Here is an 18345-nt window from a genome sequence, read left to right as displayed (position 1 = left end):
GTATATTTGGCAGACATTTTCTTGAGAATGAACAAAGTGAACCCATCACTTCGAGGCAAGCAACAGACGGTATTTGTTCCTAATGACATGATTTGAGCTTTTAAGCAAAAATGAGAATGTTGTAAAACTTGCATCTGCCCACGAGCATTATAGTTTCCCAATACGTAAGTGCTTTTCTGAGAAGATTGGTGTGGTAGTAACAAATATGCTTTACAGTTTCTTATAAAGTAAAATGTATGAACATTTAGAGGATCTGTACACCTCAAGCTAGTATTTTACAAATGACCACAACACATATAGGTGTAAGATCCATCTGTGAAAAAGAGACCAATGGATTTTAACAGAGTATGAAAAACTCATTGATACGGCTTCAGATTCCATGTTGCAAATAACCTTTAGGAAACTATTATTTACCAAATTTGCGTGTAGTACCAAAGAAAAGCACCTATGATTATCTGAAGATGCTATTAAAATCAGTCCTTTCTTTTAAAACTACATATCTGCGGGGCGCCTGGGTGGCTCAGTTGGTTAAGCGTCCGACTTCGGCTCAGGTCACGATCTCGCGGTCCGTGAGTTCGAGCCCCGCGTCGGGCTCTGGGCTGATGGCTCAGAGCCTGGAGCCTGTTTCCGATCTGTGTCTCCCTCTCTCTCTGCCCCTCCCCTGTTCGTGCTCTGTCTCTGTCTCAAAAATAAATCAACGTTAAAAAAAATTTTTTTTTAAATAAAATAAAAAAAATAAAACTACGTATCTGCTTAAAGCAGGGCTTTCTTCATGTACTTCAATCCAACACAACAAAGGGCATGCAGCAAAGACTTGTCTCTTCTATTAAGTCAGACATTAAAATGACTTGCAAAGTGTAAAATAATGCCTCTCCTCATTAATTCATGTGTTGGAAAATAGTTACTTTTCATTAACAGTGAGATTTACTTTAACATATAAGAGAGCTTTTTATTGTTATTTTTTTTAAGTTCTCAGTTTTAATTCCTAATATGATAAATCCAAAGACACAAACAAAAAGCTTTTTCAGCAACGTTTAAGAATGTAAAAGGGGGTGCATGGGTGGCTCAGTCAGCTGAGCATCCGACTCCTGATTTCAGCTCAGATCATGATCTTACTGTTTGGTGAGGTCAAGCCCCGCATGGGGCTCTGTGCTGTCAGCGCAGAGCCTGCTTGGGATTTTCTCTCTCCTCTCTCTCTGCCCCTCCCCCACTCACACACAGTCTCTCTCAAAATAAATAAGTAAACAGTAACAAAAAAGAGTGTAAAAGAGTTCTAAGATCATGAAGTTTGGGCATGACTGCATTTTGATAATAAACCTCCTTAAGCATGGGAAATAATGCCATTCTCCTCATCCTTCTCCTTATGGCACTTACATTTCTTGAGTTGTTATTGAATGACTATAAAACCTTAGTAAAACCTTAGGAATCATGCCAGATTCCTCAGAAATAGACCCAAAAGGGCAAGACACACTATGGAAGTGTCCCCATGGCTGTTAATTAAGCAAATTGCAAAAAGTTCTTTTGAATTTCCATACACATTTTACTAATATAGTGAGTCTCACACTCCTAGAAGAAGACCACAGTCACTCTCAGAAACATGAATTAACAGAGATGAAAAGCGTGTCTGCAATATATCACTAGGATTCACTCTACTGAATATGCTTTTTTCCATATTTCATGCTAGTGATATTATGAAATAAGTTCTCTCTAGGACAACAGAAAGACCAAAATGCCACTATGATAGATACTCCCATTCAAAAATGTTTAATTGTAGTAAAATATCTGTAACATAAGATTTACCACCATAACCATTTTTAAGTGCACAATTTAGGGGCATTAAGTTCTTCCAAATTGTTGTAATTCCCATGTGTTTTATTCAAAATGTATTTTTTTCCTTGACTACTTCTATGAATCAAAACATAGAGCAGTTTATCTTCAAGATTTTCTAACAATTTTAAGTAGTCTTTTTTTTTTTTTTTTTGAGTTTTTTAATGTTTACTTTTGAGAGAGAGAAAGAGAGAGTCCAACTCAGGGCCTGAAGTCACCAGCCATGAGATCATGACCTAAGTGGAAGTCAAATGCTCAACCGACTGAGCCACCCAGGCGCCCCATCAATTTTAAGGAGTCTTTAAAAGAAAGGAGCTGTGGGGCGCCTGGGTGGCTCAGTGGAGTAAGTGTCCAACACCTGGTTTTGGCTCAGGTCAAGGTCTCACAGTTCATGAGATGGAGCCCTGCACTGGGCTCTGCACTGACAGTGTAGAGTCTGCTTGGGATTCTCTCTCTCCCTCCCTCTCTCTCTCTGCCCCTCCCCTGCTCTCGTTCTCTCAAAATAAATAAACTTAAAAAAAAAAAAAAGAATTGCTAAAAGATCCTTCTTCCATTTGATTACGAGGTTCTTCAAAGATTATTTCCAATCACACTTTTAATGTTTATAAAGCAGTTGGTCAAAAGATCAGAGTCCAACATTCTGATAATTGCAAAGGTTCCAATACTCTCTAAAAAATATGGTCTCAATCAAATCCTAGTCACAATGTTTTAAGTAAGCATCTACATGATGTTTTGCTCTATTTTAAATGCCTAAGAAAAAAGCTGGAAGGAAATACACCAAAATGACTATATGAGCTGCCTTGGGTAGGTAGTGAGATAATGGACTTTTTACTGTACTTTCCAAAATCTGTACAATTACTTTTATTTTCAGAAAACAAACTTAAGAAAGTGGTAACAACTGTCAAATTATAAAATAACTCAAAAGATTTTATTCTCATTGCTACTAACTTTCTAGTTGAGTTAGCACAGGCCAAATGACTTTAGACAGCCAGATGTGGATTTAAATCCAGCATCATCATTTAACAGCTACATGACCTTGGACAAGATATAACTCTCTTGAGTCTCAGTTTCTTCATCTATTAACAAAGACTTAAAATCTACCTTGTACTATTGCTGTGAGGATTAAATAAAATCACATGGGGAAAGCACAAAAATCACTCCAAGACAACTGTTATTTTTATTAATTTTTATATTACTATTTAGTAATAATTTCAAAACTAAGTTCATTCATATATGTGGCAACAGAGCAGTGAAAGCATTTTGATGACAAAGGACTAGACTAATATACAAGGATTATTATTTACACATTAAGAAAGTCAGAAGATCAGAAATCAGAGGCATTAACTAACAAAGTTCACTTGCTCAAATATTTATAGTGCACATACTGGGAGCAATTCAATGAACTAAATACTGAACTTCTCTTATTATATACTTCACATTTATCTGCTTTCATGAAATTCCAACAGGATAACAATTACACTTTCCTACTATTAAATTTTAGGATATGGGGGCCGGGGGGGGAGGGAGCCAAGTTTTTAATAACTTGCAATAAATTTTTATATTAGTCCAAAAGTTTTTTTGTTTGTTTGTTTTTTTCCCGAATGAGAATATTTTCCTGCAAAGAAGAAAAGTATAGTTTGGCATTTCTTCTCAAGACATTAGAAAAAAAAAAAAAAAAGTTAAAATGTATTCATTTATTCACTAACTGTAACCCCATGTCATTTCCTTCTTTAAAAAAAAGTCAGTAGTCAACATGAGAACAATGTGAGCTTTTGGAAAGGGAGAGCTGCACATCTTATTAACAAGATGGATGAGAATGTCAAAATGGTTTCCATGGTTGATGAATATATCAAAATGAAGGCATCCTATCTTTTCAGTGTCTGGTTATACACATACATACCCTAGTTTTTTAAAAGCATTATACCTGAGCATTAACTGGACATCAGGAGATTTAGGTTATTTTTAAACTATAACTGATGATGCAGGGACTTTAATTTTAAAAATTTTTAGTCAATCAGTAAGTTCCGTTTGTTGTTAATACATATCATCTAAAACTACTAAATGCCTCTTCACTTTTAAAAAAAATCTACCATAAAAGAAAAAAAAGGTGCAAATCCAAACAAACAAACAACAGCTACCACCAACCATTAATGTACTTTTTGTTATACAGAGAAGGCAAAAGAGAGGAAACTTTACATCATTTTATTTTCTTTTTCTACAATTAAAAAATATACTACTCTAACCAAATAGGAAGCTGACACACTCAAAAAAAAGAAGAAAAAGAAGAAGAAGAGAGAGAGAGAGAGAGAAAAGAAAAAAAGGTACTTGAGCTCACAGTTTTTAATTCTATACAGATACCTGAACAAACAGGCAGGACAAGTTTCCACTTGACAAAGAACCCAGCAACTTGCTGTAAGGAAAAGCAATCTTGGACATCTGATGAAGCCTGAAAAGGAAAACCCAGGGAGCCCACAAAAACAAAAAACTCCTAATGTTTCTTAATTACTCAAAAAATGATTTTTAGAAAATGACCCTCAAAATGATCCGAGTACCTAGGCTTCAGTGGAAATCCCATGATCAAGGCTACATCCCACCTTCCTGAGCATTTCTGTTAGAGGAATAAACATAAATCAGAGTAACTTCAAGGATCTTGACATTGCGGGGGAGGAGGGGGGGCAGGAGGAAGGAGGGGAGGGAATAAGAATTTAAGAGACACTTGTCTCTTCAACTGTATCTACTGCATATTTTACAGTGAACCATCCAAAAGATTTCTTTGTCGTGAAGCAAAAGGAAGCTATTAAATACATTTAAGAATAGCTACTCTAGGGATGGGTTAAGCATCCAACTCTTAATTAGTTTCAGCTAGGGTCATGATCTCAGTTTCATGGGTTCGAGCTGAGGCAGGCTCCACACTGGCAGCACAGAGCCTGCTTGGGATCCTCCCCCTCTCTCTCTCCCTCCCTCCCTCTCTCTCTCTCTCTCTCTCTCTCTCTCTGCCCCTCCCCTGCTCATGCTGTGTCTGTCTCTCTCAAAAATAAATTAATAAACTTAAAAAAAAATTACTTGAAAAAAACTACTTTAAGAATAGCTACTCTGGTGTTTTTACCTGCATTTTATCACAACACTCGTGACGATGTTTACTCTTCCAAAACAAGGCACTACAATAAAATATATTTTCTTAGCATCAGTTATATTCCTTACTTTTCTTCTGAGATCGAAGCTTACAATCCCATTTTTAAACATACATATGCTCACAACTTGACCCTTGATTGGCCTTCTATCCCCCAGATATATTTCTTTACCCTTTTAACTGACCAAGAATCACTTCAGATCTGGAAGGAAGGAACACCTGGCTGTGATCTACACAGTTTCTGGGGAAGGAAGGGATGCCCCAGGGGAAAGAAATGGCAGAGGAGTAGACTAAACTTCTTGTCAAAAAAATCTATGTAAATAGACTATGAAGAAAGGATATTATTATTAAAAGCCCCTTAACAAAATGTCTCTGGTTAACGCCCATAGAAAGCAGTACATAAGCTATCTAAGCTGGGACATAAAATGGTGATGTTTCATAATTTAAATGCTACTACTACTGTAAGAGATGAACCTTATAGAGAGACTTCATCTACCCTAGATCAGAGATGCATGTCCAACATGAGAAGAACAAAGGTTGACATCTCAGACCTTCATTTTTTCTTTCAAACCTCTATTTTTATCCTTGAAATTACCAATTTTTATAAAAATGAGCAATGGAAAAAAATTGAGGTAAAATCCCATGCAAAGTTCCTATAAGAAGAGTTTGAGCACAATAACATCCCCCCAAAACAATGCATGCCAAAGAAAACACTCACAAAACAAAATTACGATCTACTATTTCTTTTTACTAAAAGGCAACAGTAAAACGATGCAAGACATGAAAGAGTAGCATATATGTGAATTCGAAATAAGATGACAAAACTCAGAAAATAATTCAAAATTTTAAAAATCATTTCATAAGTAAAAACTAAACAAGAAGGAAAACAAAAGTGAAAAAAATACCACAGAGAATGCCCTGTGATGGGGATCAGCAAACTACAACCCATGAGCCAAATATGGCCGCCACCTGCTTTTGTAAATAATGCTTTATTGGAACAAACCACACCCATTCACTTATGTATTGTCTCTGGACACTTTTATGGCACTAAAGCAGAGCTGAGTAGTTGAAACAGTTGAAACAAAGACCATACAGGACACAAAGCTTAAAATATTTATTGTCTAGCCATTTACACAGAAAAACCTTCCAAACTCCTGCCTCAAGAAAAACGGAAGGAAAAGGAAAACATCTTTTAAAAGCAAAAAGAAATGAAGATGTATTTTCGGAAAAAAGATTCAAGAGTAAACGACAGTTATCAGGGCTTGCGGGAAGGTGGAAATGAGCAGTTAGTGTTTAAAGGAGTACAGAGTTTATATTTAGAACTATGAAAAAATTCTGGAAATGGACAGTGGTGATAGTTTACAAGACCGTGAATGTATTTCATGACACTGAAGTAACACTTAAAAATGGTCAAAATGGTAAACTTTCTTATATATTATTTTTACCACACAGAGAGAAAGCAAAGTAGCAAATTTAGAGAGGTAAAGCTCCAATATACATAAAAGGAAAAAAACCATGGGGCGCCTAGGTGGCTCAGTCGGTTGAGCATCTGACTTCAGCTCAGGTCATGATCTCAAGGTTTTTGAGTTCGAGCCACGCATCAGGCTCTGTGTCTCCCTCCCTCTCTGCCCTACCCCTGCTTGCTGTCTCTCAAAAATGAATAAATGTTAAAAAAAAATTTAAGAAAAAACCCACAAATATTAAAAACTAAAATTCAAGGAAACCTTTCTAAAATAAAAGATCTGAAACTATATAAAGAAAAGGCATATCGTGCACCTGAGAAAAATCAACTTAGAGGAGCTAAGACCAAGATATATATGCTCTATTAGAATATGTTGACTTTATGGAAGAGAAAAAAATCCTTTGGACATCCAGGAAAAAAGACCAAGGGAAAGAAAAGCAGATTACCATCAGACTTTCAACATTAACAGTTTTTACAGAAGAAAATGGGATAATGTTTTAAATACTCAGGAAAGAAAATGAGAACCAAAGATTTTATACACAGTCAAACTGATTTCCAAGAATAAGCCAACAACTGTTACCGACATTTAAAAAAAATCTCAGACAATCCTGTTTCCAGGACAGCTTCCTGGGTAAACTCTGGAGAATAACACCAAAATAACTAGAGACATCAATATCAGGACTAGTGGTGAGCATTTGCAGCAAAAATGGCTAGAACTGTAGCTGTAAATAATGATTTCAGGTATCTATTGCTTTATAACAAACTATTCCAAAATCTATGGCTTATGAGAACAACTACTACTTATTATTCTGATGATAACTGTGAATTACCTAAGCTCAGTCATCTGGAGACTTCATGAGGCTGGAATATCCAAGGTGGTTCACTCACTCAGCTGGCAGTGGAGACTGACTGAGAGCCACAAGCCTTAATTCTCTTCTCCATGGTCCCAGCATGGTGGCTGGGTTCCAAAAGAGAAAGTTACCAATGCATGAATGTGAAAGTTTAAGATCTCTGAAGGCTCGGATGTCATATAGCAACACTTCTGCCACATTTCATTCATCCCAGCAAATCACAAAACCAACTCAAATACAAGAGGAGGGAAATAGGCTGCACCTTTTGCTAAGTGATGTCACATACATTATTACATAAAGAGGAGGAATATATGGGAGTCATCTTTGGCAACTATCTATCACACATATACTTGTAGAACTAAAACTAAATAAAGTTGATAAGAGAAAAACAAAGTAAATGTGCAAGACAGCTTCCAGGATGGCTCCCAATGATCCCCATTCCCCATCATATACACCTTTGTGTAACTCCCCTTTTAATACAGGCTGGCCCTATTGATTTCCTTCTAGCAAGAAGAATACTACAAACGTTGATGAGACAATACTTGGGATAGTATATTTCGAAAGGACTCTAGCTTCCATCTTGCTTGTCCTTTCTTGTTCTCTCATTGCTGGCTCTGAAAAAAGTCAAATGTCATGTTGTGAGCTGCTCTATGGAGCTGAGGGAGACCTCAGTCCAACAACCTGCAAGGAACTAAATCTTGCTAACAACCACATGAACAAGTTTGGAAGCAGATTCTCCCCTCAATCATCCCTTCAGATAAGACCGTAGCCCCAACCCACATTTTGATTGCAGCCAAATGAAAGGCTTTGAGCCAGAGGACGTAGCTAAGTCATGCCCGGATTCCTGACCCACACCTGGAATCGTGACCCACAGCAACTGACCCACTTAAAATTACAAAATAATAAATGTTTGTAATTTTAAGCTCTTAAGTAGTTTCATAAACTTCAGGGTAGTTTCATAAACAGCAATAAATAACTAACACAGTAAACTCAAAATAAGTAGAAAGAAGGAAATAATTAAGGGAACAAACAATGGAGAAAATTAACAAAGCTGAAAGCTGGTTGAAAAGATCAACAGAATTGATAAACCTCCTAGCAAATCTAATCAAAGAAAACACAAATTATCAGTATGAAAAATAATAAAGGAGTTTATCTCATTAGCTCTTATAGACAATGTAATAGTAATAAAACAATATTATAAACAAATTTATGCAAACAAATTTGACAACTTAGATAAAATAAATTCCTTGGAAAATATAACTCACTAAAATTGGGTGATAATTGAGACAATCTCTTAGCCATCTATGTATAAAAGAAAATTCAGTATCAAAAATCCTCCCACAAAGAAAACTACAGGTCTATTTAGTGTCATTTGGGGATTCTATCAAAAATTTGAGGAAAATTAATGGCAATTCTCCACACTTCATTCAGAAAATAGAGAAATGAACACTGCCAAATACACCTGACAAATACAAATAAAGTGTATTTGGCATAATCCTAATGCCAAAACTTGACAAAGACACCACACAAAAAAAAGAAAATTACAGACCAATATTTCTCATAAACTTAGATGCAAAAATCTTTAACAGAATATTAGCAAATAAAACATAGCAATATATAAAAAGGATAATATACATCATGACCAAGTAGCATCTACCTCAAGAATGCAAGGTTTGACTTAACATTCCAAAACTCAATGTAATGTAATATATTAAAAGAATAAAGGAGAAAATCCATATGGTCATCTCAATATATACAGAAAAAGCGTCAACAACCTTTAATGATAAACACACTCAACAAACTAGAAATAAAAGAGAACTTCCTCAATATGATAAAGGACAGCTTTGAAAAACTTAAAGCTAACATCATACTTAATGGTGAAGTAGTGAACATTTTCCCCTTAAGAGTTGGAACAAGACAAAGATGTCTACCCTCACCACTTTTATTCAACATTATCAAGAAGAACAAATACGAGTCATAACTGACTCCATTTGAAGATACAATTCTTCAATAAAATCCTAAGGAAACAGTAATTTTCTAGATCACAGGATACACAGTTAATATACAAATTGATCAAATTAGGGGCACCTGCGTGTCTCAGTTAGTTAAACATCTGACTTTAGCTCAGGTCATGATCTCACAGTTTGTGAGTTTGAGCCCTGCATCAGGCTCTGCACTGACAGCTCGGAGCCTGGAGCCTGTTTTGGATTCTGTGTCTCCCTGTCTCTGTCTTCCGCTGCTCACACGCTGTCTCTCAAAAATAAATATTTTAAAAAATTTTTTTTTAATTTTTTTAAAAAAGAAATTGATCAAATTAGCAAACAATTGAAAAATAAAAATTTTCAAAATCCAATTTAATGGCATTAATATACATTTTTTAAAAACTAGGAATAAAAAATCTCATGAAAGACTCTTACACTAAAGTTTATGAAAACTGCTAAGAGAAAATAAAGGCCTAAATAATACTCATGCATTAGAAGACTCAATATTGTTAAGATGTCAATTTTTCCCAAATTGACTAACAGATTCAATATAATCCCAATTATCATCTCAGCATGCTATGTTGTAGAAATTGATAATCTGATTCTAAAATTTCAGTGAAAATGCAACAGACCTAGAAGATCCAAAGCATCTTGAAAAGGTTAGCCAAATTGGAACATTCAAACTATCAACTTCAAAAATAACTACACAGCTACAGTTACCCGGCCAATGTAATTCTGACATAAAAACAGGCAAATATATCAACAAGACAGAATAAAAAGCCTGAATACAGACCCCTCCCCCTTATACAAGCATCTGATTTTTGACAATGAAGAAAAAGCAATCCAATAGAGAAAAGAAAGCCTTTTCAAGAAACAGCATCAAAAAAACTGAATATCCACCCAGAGAAAAATAAACCTCAACTCAAGCTCACAGATGACACAACAATGAACATAAGATTGATCACAAACTTAAATGTAAATGCTAAAACCATAAAGCTTTTAGTAAGAAACATCTATCTTTGTTACTTGGGAATAGGTGAAAGTTCTTACCCCAGTCATAGGTCACAGAAAGCAATAACTATAAAATAAACATACAAATAACATAAATTAAATTAAATTTGAAACTTCCATTCAAAGGACTTATTAATAACGGATCAGCACATGTGTAACATATAGCTAACGAAGGATGAACACGCAACTATATAAAGTACTCCCAAAATTCAACATAAAAAGATGAACCCAATGAAAGTAAACTTTGTCCAATTTTTAAAAGGACAAAACTTCATAAAACATATATAAATGGCAACTAAACAGATGAAAAAGTCTTCAACGTTAGACTTCAGGGAAATGCAAAATAAAATCACAATTAAGATAAAATTAAAACATCTGAGAACATGAAATGATGAAGATACAGAACAGCTAGAACTCTTACATATTACATTAATTGAAATGTAACATGACACATCCACTTTGGGAAAACGTCTGTAAGTTTATTAAAACTGAGTATTTACCTACCCTAAGCCCACCAATGTCAACACCAGGTATATGCGCAAGAGAAAGAAAGTCTATGTCCACAAAAAAAAAAAAAAATTTTTTTACAAGAATGTTTATAGCAGCTTCCTTCATTAAAGTCCAAAACTGGAAATACCCTAAAAGTTCATCAATAGGAGAAGAAACAAACCAACTATAGCACATTCATATAATGAAATACTATTCAGCAGTAAAAAGGAGCCACTGATACATGTTACAACATCAAAAACATCAGTTGAGCAAAATATATCTTACAGAAAAAGAGTAGATACTATAGGACTCCATTTTTATGAACTTTTAAAACAGGCAATTTATAATCTAGAGTGGACAAAAAGAACAATATTTGTATCTGGGACAGGGATTAAGGAAATGGGCATGAAGGAACTTTCTGAGGTTATGATGACTTTCCAAAAGGGTCTGAGTTGTCACCTTTGTCAAAACTCAGTGAATGGGGGCACCTGGGTGGTTCAATCACTTAAGCGTCCGACTCTTGCTTTCAGCTCAGGCCGTGATCTCACAATCTGTGAGATCGAGCCCCACAACTGGCTCTGTGCTGACAGTGAGGAGCCTGCTTGGGATTCTCTCTCCCTCCCTCTCTGCCCCTCCCCTGCTTGCACACATTCTCTCTCTCTCTCTCTCTCAAAATAAATAAACTTAAAAAAATTACTTAAAAAGAACTCAGTTAATGTACAAATAAGATTTGTACAGATTTTACATTAAAACACAACTTTGTAAACAAACACTGAACTCTAGATAATAATATGCATATATTGGCATACTTAGGGAAGGTGCACAGATGCTTGCAATTTACGCTAAACTGCCCCCCCAAATAGACTGATAGAAGAATATAAAGCAGATACATATGTAATAGAAATTACACAGTATTTTAATGTATATAAACACTCCTCTATTGTTGACTAGTTTTATATAACATCTTACAAATAGCTATTTTGTTCTTTAAATCACTTGCCTCCAAAGAGTGACATAGTTAAAGTAGAAGAAAGAGAAACTTACCACATCTTTCTAACTAAAAGTTCAATGTAACTTTTTTTTTAAATGGTACCTTAAAGCGTAAGATTTTAAGAAAACACTAAATAAAAGATAAAATGGAAAGACATTTATGAAGCTAGTTCCTTTTACAAATTAGATCCTTCTTAAACTCTGAGGCAGGGCATTTGCTTGAAAGTATAATCAAGGAGTTTACCAAACAATGTTAACTAAGATTCCCACTCCAGGACTGAAGGGTTCCGACTCATTTTCTTAGCCATTGATGGGCAACAGTTCAGAAAAAGTGATGTTTTTTATGTGTCTTTTTTTCAGGTATAGGAACTTCATTTGTACCATCAAGTCAAAAGAAAGCATAAAACTGCCATACATATTTTGCTGGGTTTGATACTGAAGCGCCTCGTATTACATATCCTAATCTTAGGTTAATTAATTACTTAGGAAGCCTATTTCAAAAGCTTATCAACTTAAATACTATGAAATCTCAGAATTCAATGCTTCATTAAAGTTTTTTTTTTTTTTTTTTTAAACCCATCTAAACTTTTCTTTAAAAGAGATCACATGAGAACATACTGGTCCTTGTAACAAAAATATGTCACTAGGAACTGAACTGAACACTCCAAATTGATACTATTTATATAGCTTTGACTGCTGTCCTTTAAATAACAGAAAATCAGGGTCAAGGATCTTATCTGTAGGAGAAAGTCTTATATAAACTCTAGTCAACAATGAAAAGACCGGGTCCTTTTGATATGGCCATCTTAAGAAGGCATTAGAAATAGTATTTTGAGAATCTACATAAACAATGGAAACTGGAGATTAAGTTTCTAATTATGGACAGAGTGATTCCATTATTGTGTCTAAGCCATATTTTAAATAAATAATTATCACGGTCCAAAATGGGATAGAAAAAAATGTTTAATTCTGCATCTGGAAAGAATTATGATAATATTTTTAAAAGTTATAAGGATTTAGGGGTGCCTCAGTGACTCCATGGGTTAAGCTACCAAGGCACCCCTAAATCCTTATAACTTTTAAAAATATTTTGGTTTCAGTTCAGGTCATGATTTCACGTTTCATGGGCTTGAGCCCTGTGTGGGGCTCTGCACTAACTGCACAGAGTCTGCTTGGGATTCTCTGTCTCCCTTTTTGTTCCTCTCCTCCCTCTCTCAAAATAAATAAATAAGTTTTTTTTTAATAATAAAAGTTATAAGGATTTAAATATGACTTCATACCACTTGAGATCTTGAAAATGGTTTCATTTCATTCTATAGAACTGTAGACTCACTTCTCAATGGAAACAAAGGCATTAATTAACACTCTTCCTTTCCAATCTTTGCTTGGCTAGATTGGACCCATCCTTTAAATCCCTCTCTGTCTAAAAAGACTTCCTTAAATGCTGTAAAACCAGGACAAGAAACCCTACTGCCTCCTCCACTAAAGTATATTCCGATAACTCCAGGTTACACACTTTATGGGGTTTTGTTATTACTGCTGTTCTTGTTTAGTCTTCCCTATTAGACTGTAAGCTCTGTAAGGGCTTAGATAGGCCTATCTACCACATCAAAATTGTGTTGGTATTTAACACCTGACCTATGACAAGTAACAAAACATTTGTGGAACAAATGAATTACAATTTTTAAACTTCTCCAACAAGGGATTGTTCCAATTTCCTCTTTAAAACAGTTTTTCTATGACAATCCCATTACTAGCATTCTAACCAAGAGTCATCTGAGAATTACTCTTAACCACTCATCCAACACTATGCAATGCACACAAATATGGAAGTATGATAAACTGCGGAGTGTTACGTTTTTATACCACGTAGTTTTACTGTGTTTATCTGTTTTCCACAACGAAACTAAAAAATTCTTCTTAAAAAAACAGTTAGGGGCGCCTGGGTGGCTCAGTCGGTTAGGCGTCCGACTTCGGCTCAGGTCATGATCTCGCGGTCAGTGAGTTCAAGCCCCGCATCGGGCTCTGTGCTGACAGCTCAGAGCCTGGAGCCTGTTTCAGATTCTGTGTCTCCCTCTCTCTGACCCTCCCCTGTTCATGCTCTGTCTCTCTCTGTCTCAAAAATAAACATTAAAAAAAAAAAAAAACAGTTAAAAGTCAGGTTCTCATAATTACAACATAATTACAGGCCTGTGTGTTATTGTCGTGTAACTTCTTGGGTACACATAAAACTCTAAAACAGAATAAAAAGTAACTATTGTAGCACACAGAAGTTGATTTAGAAGCCAAGCACTGTTTTATGTGTAACTGATCCTAAATAAGTACATTATCACACATATACATATAACTATCCTCTGTTAACAATTACTTATAATGTGGTACAGTGAGGAATGACAAGATTTGTGATCTGTGCTGAACTAGTCAAGTTTGGAACAATGCATGCAAAAGCAAACCTCAGTTGACTTATTATATCAGACTCAGAGCTTTCATTTGACCTAAAGAAAAATAAATGCTATTTCATCTAAAATAAGCAACACCCTTGAGCAAATATCTACTATATGGGCCTGTTTATGATTCAATTCACTAAATACCTAATAGTATCTATACTATCTATAGTGTCTATACATCAAAAATGGATCCAGTAATCTAATAATGATTTCCTGTTTCTCATATTGCTGACCATGACCCATTAACAAACCACAAACAACATTTGTTAAAAATGAAATGGAATAGGATATAAAATATAAGAAGACAACACATGTAATAAAGGAAAGTATTATTTCCTAAAACTTGTATAGACTGCAATAAAAAAAAAAAAAATGTGTGAATGCTACTCTTAAGGTTTATGCCCCAGTTACTTCTTCCCCCAAAACAGTGCAAAAGCAGAAACTTTCCATCACACACACTCACAAAGTGAAAAGTGACCTTAACCCAGGTATTGGTTTTAATAGTTTAAGCTTGATTTCACAAACTCTAAAATCAAACAGAGTTCAAATCCAGGTTCCATGATTCTCTGTGTGAATTTGAACTTATTTTAACAATAAGTGCTTCACGTCTGTCATCTGTAAAATGAGGGTAATAATATCTTTCAAGTTGGGGTAAAAAATATATAATACACATAGTTCCTAACATATCTTTTACCATAAATAGAACAAACTGAAAAAGTGATATGTATTGCCAACATAGCAAGAACCTTAACAGGAGGTATCTTCGGTGTGTTATCTTTGATGTGTGTGTGTGTGCTTTTTCATTTTGTACATTTCTGTCCTATATGAATTTTATAATGTATATAGAGCATATACATTTTTAATGTTTCTAATGTATATAACATTATTCTCCTTATATTTTAAAATATCAATAGTAGATATCTGGGCAGTGAGATTATGGTCCTTTTTTTAATACTTATCTGTATTTTATAAAAATATACTAGGTATTTTTAAAAGACAATGGCCAATTACTTGATTAAAAAAAAAAACACACACACACACACAAAAAGTGTGTGGTCCAGAGTTTAGGAACTAGCAGGGTTTTTTTTTTTTTTTTTTTTTGGAAAACTAATGTGCCAGATGCTTCTCACTAAATCCTCACACAAACTTAGTATATCATTTTTGTCCACGAGAAAACCGAGGCAATTGAGATAAGGTAAACTGTCTATCAGACAAATAACAAATAGGAGTGTCCAGGACTTCAAACCCTTTATTTCTTCTACCATCACATATGCATCCAAACATTCTTCTCCAGTTGTTTCATATAGGCATATTTTAATCTACCCAATTAAGCTGTAAACTCCTTGAGAAAGGGGGAAAGTTTCACATACTTCATTTATGTCTTTCATTGGCTTACTAAGAGTACCATAGATCCTTAAACACTTGTTGAGTTACATTAAACTTCTTTTGGTCTAGACTATCCTCATGGAACATACCCGTGTTGTAAAAACGAAATAAACTAGTAAACAAACGACAAAACTCTTAAGACTGCCCAAATCTAACTTTATTCCTTCACACTCGTAACCGAAAAAGTTTAAGTATACCCATATCTGGAGACGATCTCTAAGGGAGTTTGGAAACGGGTACAAGTATCACTATGCGAACGCTAAAAAAGAATGAATTCACACATTCCCCCACCACGCCCCCGTCATCCAGGCACTATCCTAAAGAAAGGAACCTCTAGACTTCCGGTGAGGTGTTGAAGAACCATAACCACGCCCCCACTTTATTCTATCATAACTTGTTTTCCATCCCTACCCAGACCCCTGTCCCCAAGACCAAACCCTTAATAAACAAAAGTCTCTGACCTGCAGCGAAGTGCAGGGGAGAAGACTTCCGGCCGGCCATGTCCTTAGCATTCACGTTTGCCGCGTCCACCAGCCTCTTTACCCGGGACACGTCCCCATTGCGACAGGCCTCCAACAGTTCCCGTAAGGCCCCGCTTACTGCTGGGACCCCTGGCCCAGGTCCCGCTGCCCCAGGCCCCAATGTTGCTGTGGTGCTAACTCCTGCCGCCTCGGGGCTCTCCGCCAAGCTCGATCCAGGGGAGGATGGAGAGGAAGATGAGGAAGAAGTCGGGGAAGAAGAGGACGACGGTGAATTGTTACTGCCACCGCCGGCTGGGTTGGGAGCGACCCCGACGGCAGATGAAGCGGAAACCGCCGGGGCCACGGGAGCGGCGGCGGCCGTACAGATTGTGCTGGTGGTACTGCAACAGCTGGTACTGTCAACCGGCTCCGGGGATCGAGGCCTGTCGGGCGGATCCCGACTGCCATCCCCCTCCGGCAGCGCTAGGCCGTGCCGCGGGGAGGCGAAGGGGGCCAGGCCACCCGCCGTTGGGGAGGCTGGTGTGGTCCCCGGGGCCAGGCCAGGGCTGAGTGGGGGTGGAGGTGGCGGCGGCGGCGCCGAAGCCCCTGGGGCGGGCTGGAGCTGTTGTTGATGATGGTGGTGATGATGCTGAGAGCGACGCGACGCCGCCATCTTCGGACTCCCCCAGCACTGTCACTGCGGCAACGGCCCCACCGCCCGCCCTCACTTCCGACCGCTAGGCCAATTAGCATCCAGCGCACAGGAAATGATGCGGAGCGGAGTGGGAGGGGCCAAAGAGAAGGAGGGAAGTATTGGGAGCTCAGAGAAAAGCCGAAGAACGGGGCATGGCTTTGTGACCGAGGGGCGGGTTTTGTGACTGAGGGACGGGCTTTGTGAAGCCTTGGCGGGCCGGCTGCGGAGGTTTGAAAGTTGGAGCCGACCACTCCATAAATGAGGCACTTTTCTTTCCTCCATTCTCGCTTTCAGTTTGTTTGCCTTGCCCTGCTCGGTTCTGTCGCCACGTCTCCTTCAGTCTTCCGTATCTTGCTCCGGAGCGTGCTCCTAAGGCGTAATTCAATGCAAGAAGGGACCGAATCGCTTATCATGTCTCAGGTGGCCTTGTCTGAGAAATGGAACTGTGAGTACCTACCACACAGAATTGTTAGCAGAATTAAATGAACAAATGTACACAAAGCGCTCTGACCATTACTAAAACATAACTATATTTAGCCCATTGGTAATTTATTTTAATGGAGCCCCCCATCCTCTCCCCTCCCCCCAGCTACTCCCCCCCCTCCCCCGTTATTCTCTTGGTCTCAATGTCCCTTCCTGTAAGTAAGTATTCTCGCTCTGTCCACTTTATTAATATTCCATTTTAAAATAGTGGTTCAGGGGACGCCTGTGTAGCTCAGTCCGTTAAGCGTGGGACTCTTGACTTAGGCTCAGTTCATGATCCCATGGTTCCTGAGTTCCAGCCCTGCATGGGGCTCTGTGCTGGCAGTGCAGAGCCTGCTTGAGATTCTGTCTCAAAATAAAAAATAATAAATAAATAAATAAATAAATAAATAAATAAATAAATGGTTCAGATTGCCAGGATTGGAATTCAAACTTGTTAATTTACTAGCTGTGTGAATTTGGGTAAGCTGTTTAACCACTCTGCATCTCACGTTCTCCTCTGCAAAATCGAATTAATAGTTCCATAATTGTATTGTTAACTATTAAAATTATGATTTTTCTATTCTGTTATCTCTGTACTTTTATTTCTCACCTAAAGTTTGGCTCTAATAATTATGAATATGTTCCTTTTGAATTCTTTTTAGCTGAACCTTTCTTCCCCAATCCTCTGGCCTCTGTTGTCTCTCCCTCCCAAACTAAAATAAAAACTTGACTGCTATCCATCATTCACCTTTAGATGCCATTCTTTAGTAACTGCTTTTTCTCTCTTTCTTCTGCCTGTACCTACTTTTTTGATCCGCCGTCAAAAGAGATGTGTCAGTGCATGGGATAATCTCAGTGCAGTGTCCATTTCCTGCTTCCTATTTAATAGTCAACTACACATTGTGGAAGTTTAGACAAAACAGCATTATTCCAATAGAGGGGACATAGATAGCAATTGTGTCTTAAGAAAGGACAAGGATTACATGGGTCAAGTAGAAATTGGTCATTGCAGAATATTAAACCAGGTATTGTTTCATATGTTCATTATTAAATATAAGTACTGTGATGTTAATATTCCCACCTAAATTAACAGGTAGGTTTATTTAGAAATACCATCTACATTAAACAAGGTCAGTAACATAATATTGAG

The 18345-nt window shown here is 36.9% G+C and overlaps 1 protein-coding gene and 1 long non-coding RNA gene across 5 annotated transcripts in view; one reads left to right on the top strand and one right to left on the bottom strand.

Annotated features, from left to right (window-relative positions):
- TNKS (tankyrase) overlaps positions 1 to 16823 on the bottom strand; it is a 209561-nt gene extending 192738 nt beyond the window's left edge. The window contains exon 1 of one of the 4 annotated variants that reach the window (XM_042934429.1): positions 16037 to 16823. In XM_042934429.1, coding sequence (XP_042790363.1) covers positions 16037 to 16709 — 673 coding nt within the window. In that variant the 5' untranslated portion in view covers positions 16710 to 16823. Of the gene's footprint in view, positions 1 to 7249; positions 8187 to 16036 lie in introns of those variants that run through there. The other 3 variants (XM_042934426.1, XM_042934427.1, XM_042934428.1) reach the window with 3 other exon arrangements.
- A 25-nt stretch (positions 16824 to 16848) lies between these two features.
- The window catches only part of LOC122217457, a 73693-nt gene continuing 72196 nt past the window's right edge, over positions 16849 to 18345 (top strand). Inside the window, exon 1 of the long non-coding RNA XR_006201513.1 lies at positions 16849 to 17175. This is a non-coding gene — a long non-coding RNA (uncharacterized LOC122217457). The remainder of the gene's footprint in view (positions 17176 to 18345) is intronic.

The sequence above is a fragment of the Panthera leo genome, chromosome B1 (assembly GCF_018350215.1).
Source record: "Panthera leo isolate Ple1 chromosome B1, P.leo_Ple1_pat1.1, whole genome shotgun sequence".
NCBI classification, from domain to species: domain Eukaryota; kingdom Metazoa; phylum Chordata; class Mammalia; order Carnivora; family Felidae; genus Panthera; species Panthera leo.
Note: the sequence above shows the minus strand (reverse complement) of the source record. Positions and strands in the feature narration are given on the sequence as shown.